This window comes from Nannobrachium achirus (genome assembly GCF_963921795.1).
Source record: "Nannobrachium achirus genome assembly, chromosome: 3".
Classification (NCBI taxonomy): Eukaryota; Metazoa; Chordata; class Actinopteri; order Myctophiformes; family Myctophidae; genus Nannobrachium; species Nannobrachium achirus.
Window position 1 is genome coordinate 31,280,238 of NC_137812.1, and position 6,430 is coordinate 31,286,667.

The 6,430-nt window shown below is 43.0% G+C and overlaps 1 protein-coding gene across 2 annotated transcripts in view; it reads left to right on the top strand.

The window, feature by feature from the left end:
* rhbdl3 (rhomboid, veinlet-like 3) overlaps positions 1–6,430 on the top strand; it is a gene marked incomplete at both ends in the record, with an annotated part of 75,527 nt that overhangs the window by 49,805 nt on the left and 19,292 nt on the right. For both annotated transcript variants that reach the window (XM_080721018.1, XM_080721019.1), the window contains 2 exons: positions 2,379–2,603; positions 3,827–3,975. In XM_080721018.1, the coding sequence (XP_080577144.1) occupies positions 2,379–2,603; positions 3,827–3,975 (374 nt within the window). The remainder of the gene's footprint in view (positions 1–2,378; positions 2,604–3,826; positions 3,976–6,430) is intronic.

Below are 6,430 nucleotides of genomic sequence, written 5' to 3' on the forward strand. Positions count from 1 at the left end.
CCCTGTCAGAACGAAATCGTTGTTGTCGGTGGAAACCTTGTATGTCCAAAACCGCTAAAATCGTGAAAATAGCCGATCTACAAGCACACAACGCCTCGAGGCGTGCTTGTAGATCTGCTATTTTCACTAGTGTTGTTGTGCAACAGTCTTGTATGATGAAGCAGGGCTTTACTTGCGTCACTTTACTTGGAGACACGAGGTTTCTGCCCGACAGTGACCAAATGAATGTGCCTCCATTATGGATGTGGAGGGCAGAGCGTCTGCGACGCCCTGCTGCAATCTGTCAGAGCCTGGAGTCCTCATGAGTTCATGACTCCTCCTGAACATCCTCGCCTCCTCTTCCAAAAGGAGTCCTCATGACTCCTCCTGAACATCCTCGCCTCCTCTTCCAAAAGGAGTCCTCATGACTCCTCCTGAACATCCTCGCCTCCTCTTCCAAAAGGAGGCTCATGAGCAGGAGTGTCGCACACAAATTCTGGGCCCCGGGTACAAGGGTTCACTGCGTTATTTCTGTGCTTTAACTATTGAAAAATAGCAGATATACAAGCTGACGGCGCGGCACCGAGTGCCACGCTGCGAGCTTGTAGATCTGCTACTTTTGAAAAGTCTTGAAAATGTGTGCGAGTCTTTGAATATTTCAAATCCTTCTAAGGTTTTTTTTAAAAAACTATGTTTCTATGTCAGTGGTGCTCAGACTTTTTCATGTGAAGGACCCCCAAAATGATATGTATTTGGCCACAGACCCCCATCTCAAAATATTTAGTTCCAGGGACCCCCCAGAAGCAAAATTTGAGTTACAAATGTTCGCTTAAAAGTACATATATTCAAAGATTTGCACACATTTTCACGACTTTTCAAAAAATAGCAGATCTACAAGCTTGCAGTGAGCTTGTATATCTGCTATTTTTCAATATCTAAAGTATAGAACAATTAAGGCCCCCCCCACCCAGTAACTCAGTCCCACCCCCCCCCCCCCCCCCCCCTTGTGATGACACCCCTGCTCATGAATATTCATAATCTGAGGGTTTAGTGAGGGAAAGAAAACAGGCATTCCTCAAATTCTCTCAGCATGTGTGTGTGTGTGTGTGTGTGTGTGTGTGTGTGTGTGTGTGTGTGTGTGTGTGTGTGTGTGTGTGTGTGTGTGTGTGTGTGTGTGTGTGTGTGTGTGTGTGTGTGTGTGTGTGTGTGTGTGTGTGTGTCCTCTCTGTCTGTCGGGGTGTGTGCATGACAGTGCGTGTAATGTCTGTCTGTCTGTGTGCGTACGTTTTTGCGTGCATACGTTTGTGTGTGTGCGTGCTTGTGCGTCTGAGTGCTTGCGTGCCTACGCACATATAACGTAGACAGATGGGCTGTGGCTATAGAGAAAAGGTTTTCAGGCCAAGGACCCCTTAGTTGAGAGAGAGATGAAGCAGGGACCCCCACAACCTGTTCATAGATTCCATATAGTTTCATTGTTTGACAGCACAATTATCAGTGTATGAATTTGTGTTTTCAGATATTTAACCACTTGAACCGTCACTACTTAATAAACTTTCACTCTGTACTTGGTCTGCTCTTTTTCCCCTCTAGACCAAGGCTCTTTGGTAAAAAAATCAATCAAGTGGTTAATATAAAAAGAATATACAGTATATCACTGAAAGATTTGGGGGACCCCCTGTAGTAACGCTGAGGACCCCCCAGGGGTCCCGGACCCCCTGTTGAAGACCCTTGACCTACTGTATTGTATGACACTGTATGAGATTTCTTTTATAATTGCACATATGAAAGCTCACAATGCAACGTAACCCATTGTCAGCTGGTAGATTGATATTTGTTGCTGCATTGACAAAGACTAAAACTAAGGACATTTTCTCTATGATTGTTGTTGGTTTCAAAACAGACACAGGAGTAAATCTGTAGATATTCACTTCATTTCTCTGGCCATTCCATCCCTCCCTTCATCTCCTCCTCTGTCCTCTCCATCTTTAATCCCCCCCCCCCCCCCCCCTCTAACTCTGTTTTTCTCAAACGTTTTACGTCATTGTTTTTGGTTATTGATTTTGTTCACGCAAAACATGTTTAGCATTACGTGAGGCCTAAGACGAAAAAATAATAGGTCTACAAGCTCGCATCGTAATACGTTGTTAGCTTGTAAACTTGTAAATCTGTTCTTTTCACCACGTGACACCTTCTCTTGAGGCATTACACAGGTGTAATTAAGAGCCTCATTATTGCAACGTATGCCTGTTATAGGCCTGGAAAATGACTTTAGAAAAGTTATGGACGTTTTGAAAATGTATTTTTACAAAATGTGTGGGAACTGGGAACCTTATGATTTTAATAACTTTCACATCCACCCCTCCTTTACCTTCCTCTCTCCTCTGGTTCTCTCCCCACAGATGAGTAACAAGCGTTCCAACAGTTTCCGGCGGGCCATCCTCCAGGGGGGCCGGCAGCTGAAAGGCTGCGCCCTGAGGGAGGAGGTGGGCCTGGGCCTGTCCCAGCGGCTGGTCCGCCACGTGGCCTACGAGACCCTGCCCCGCGAGGTGGACCGCAAGTGGTACTTTGACAGTTACACCTACTGCCCCCCGCCCTGGCTCATCCTGGCTCTCACCATCACTGAGGTAAGTGGCAGTGATGCACGATGTTATCAGTCGATATGTCATTAAAAATGCTATATGGGTATCGAACCGAATAATTCCAATATCCTTTCACAGATATCGACCGATGACTGTTATTTCCACCAATATTGATGCAATGATAATGTGGTCGTTAATGGCTTTGAACATTTAAAAAATCTGCACCGAGCACAATATCAATATTATATATAATAATAATAATTTCTGATGTTGCTGTTATCATCCTATTAGTCTAAAAGACTAAATATATTGACAATTTTGTCGACAAATAAAACTCTGGGAGGGACTAGTGGAGAAGAGATCCAGTACTAGAACTAAAAGACTTCAGACGTCATTTTATGTTTGGTGTTGTGCTCTGAAAATAAGAGATCTGCAAGGTCACAACAAAAGTGTGATGCGCTGTGAGCTTGTAATGTGTGAGGATAGGATATTTTGTAGACTAAAACTAGACTACAACTAAAACATTTCAGATGACTAAAACTAAATAAAATGTTACTGTCAAAATGAACACTGGCTCTCTCACTCCTCTATAAAGACAGAACCATGACATAACCCTCAAGAAGATAGAGATATTTTGTCATCCAAGCTGTTGTAGAGGGCATCAACGTTATCCATAGACACGCCAACTAAGCTACGTTTAGACAATACAATAGACATTTAATTCGGTATTATTCACTATCTCGGTCAACCCTTTTCATTTCAAGGACGCCCAGTTTGAGATGCACTAAATATTCTATGGGGGTCTGTGGTCTAATTCAAGGTGATCTTATATACCCAGCGGATCTCTCTCCCCTGTTTCCTCTACACTGTGGCCTATCAATAAAGACAAGAAAAAGAAAACAAAACACAAAACACTAAGATGCATAGAGACTTAAAGGATAGTTTCGGCCCAGAAGGCTATCTTACCTTTAAAAGTACTTATTTGCTCTCCAGAATGATGTTCCAGCTGTTATTCTTTCAAAAGATGCAATATATTCCATTTTGGCTTGATCTGGCCTATCCGACCAGGGCTTGTGGTTAAATTGTTAATCCGCTTATTTATCTCGCTAGAGAAAGTCCATTTATTCACTACACGTCCGCAGATAATGCCTATATTCAGCAAACATTGTTTATTCCCACCCACCTGCTATTTTTGAGAACCAACTATCTTTAGCTGGGTTCATCTAAGGGCTTATCATGTGTTGTTCATCTCCCTGTGTTTCTCCTAGGTGGTGGTGTTTATGTACTATGGCTTCCAGCTGGACCGCTGGGTCCTGCAGGTATCCAGTCCGTCATTCCTGAAGGGCCCGTTGCCGTACCACCCCCAGTTACGAGCCCAAGCCTGGAGGTTTCTCAGCTATGTCTTCATGCATGCTGGGTGAGAGACCACGTTTCATTTCCTCTTAACGTATGTTGTTAGCATGAGCGATTAATGTGGCTCTCGTGTGCAGGTTACCAAGGCACCCAAGTATTAATACACCAGTACAGGTGTTCCCAAACCTTTTTGTCTCAGGGCACCCAATAATATTTTTTTTAATCCGAGGCACCCCTACATTATAATTTTCACTCCCAGCACCTTATATTTATAGCATATCGTCGTTGTCAGGTGGAAACCTTGTATGTCCAAAACCGTTCGTTTTGTATTTATCATCTATAAAATGTACTAAACTAGTGAAAACAGCAGATCTACAAGAACACATGTAGATCGGCTGTTTTCACTAGTTTTGTGCGACAGTCTTGTATGATGAAGCAGGGCTTTGCTTTAAAAAAAGACTTACACATTTGAAACTTGGAGATACGAGGTTTCTGCCCGACAGTGACGATATTTTAGTGATTATGTTGCGAGGAAAACGTTGAGATAATAGCCATTTTGGTTAGAACTGACTGAAAATAACTTGGTACTTGGTACAAGTTTAAAATGATACTAAATAAAAGCGTCCAAATAAATTCCAAATATTATCAAATTATCTCGCGGCACCCCTGGACTGCCGTCACGGCACCCCAGGATGCCCCGTCACCAACTTTGAAAACCCCTGCACTAGTAAGACACTCTAAGGGCGGGGTCACACTGAAACCACATTAGATATGGGCTTAATATTGATGACATCAGGGATCACCATATATGGTCATAAAAACGACATGAGATGAAGTGAGACCTGGCCATCCTTTGTTCATTCCATCGATTAAATCCCCCGTCCAGCCGTGAAGGAGGATGGAGGCTGGGAGGAACAGAGTGCTAAAAAGGGAAAGAGAGATGTTAACCACTGTCAGCCAACCTGGCGTTCCTATTTTGGGGCGGAAATGTTCAAAGATAAAAAGTGACATTTAATAGGGCTTAAGTGGTTTCCCTTTCAGAAAGCTAAAGTATTTCACTCTTCTCCTCGTTATTTTTATAGCTTGGCAACAAGCTGTCAACAAACAGACTGCAACTATCTGTCATCACTTTCTCACTTTGGCTAAAGGCCAGCCTATGAGGGGTCGCCAATGGCTTCCCATACTCTGAACCAAGCCCCCAGAGCCGTGGTAGAACAGTGAAGCTGCCACCTCACGTCTTATCATCTCAAACCCTGCTCGCTGCTCAAGTCTTTGGGCTACACATGGATCTCAAATGTGCCGTTGGTTGTTTTCTCTTTATGTTGTTAGCCAAGCTGTAAATGACATTTCATGTCAGTCTTGTTTTATTCTCAGACCAGGCCAGATCATTCAGGTTTAACCCATTTAGGCCAGGAATTGTTGAATGCTTTAACCAGAGTGCCGCGCTGTGAGCTTGTATATCTGCTATTTTTTTTGAAAAAGTCGTGAAAATGTGTGCAAATCTTTGAATATATGTATTTTCAAAGCAAACATTTGTAACTCAAATTTTGCTTCTGGGGGGTCCCTGGAACTAAATATATTGAGATGGGGGGTCCGTGGCCAAATACATATCATTTTGGGGGTCCTTCACATGAAAAGGTTTGAGAACCACTGACATATAGTAGTCTCTCAAGAATAGATTAACTGAGCTCCAGTTAAGTGAAAAGGACCTTTTCTTTGACGATAGCTGGCCAGATTGCTGACATAGAAACACAGGTTTTTCAAAAAACCATAGAAGGATTCAAGAGACACTAATAGAATCGGGTCAAAATTCTAATTTTCACGATTTTTTCAAAAATAGCAGATCTACAAGCTCGCCGCTGTGAGCTTGTATATCTGCTATTTTTGCCAGACCCATGAAATGGGTAGGCCTACATAAGCAAATGTCTGTCCGGGTTTTCTATATAAAGGGTATATATGATGATGACATGATGATGACATGCCTACAAAAGGCATGATGTCATAAATGATGATGACAGACAGGGGGTCTGGCACAACCAGGTTGACCTGGTCTAGTTCAATAGTTAAAGCATAAAATAATGACACACAATATAGTGTACCCGTTCTGAATGGGTTTTAATGACCCCATTGGGTAAACGTAGGTTCAGTCTGGCACAGTAAAGATCACCAATAAAATGGTCATATAATTAGAAGAACCTGATGGCGGCTGCGGAGGGATAGATGGACGGTGGGAGTGTGGCAGAAAGATAAACTGGAAGGGAGGGAGGGAACATTCATTAACGGAGTAGGAGACACTTAACCTTGCGTCACCAGACTTTCCACCTCGGAGGAAGGCCTGGTACTCGTTCTAAAACTAGCCGTTTGATACGGTATTAAGCCTGTATCTGGGAATGCCCATATATGGTCATATGTGTGTCAGTCTCATGTGGTCTATGACGTCAAACATCTATGATGTCAAACGTCAGTCATCACCAGATTTGGGAAAATATGGCCACATTTTGGCCACATTTTATCCAACA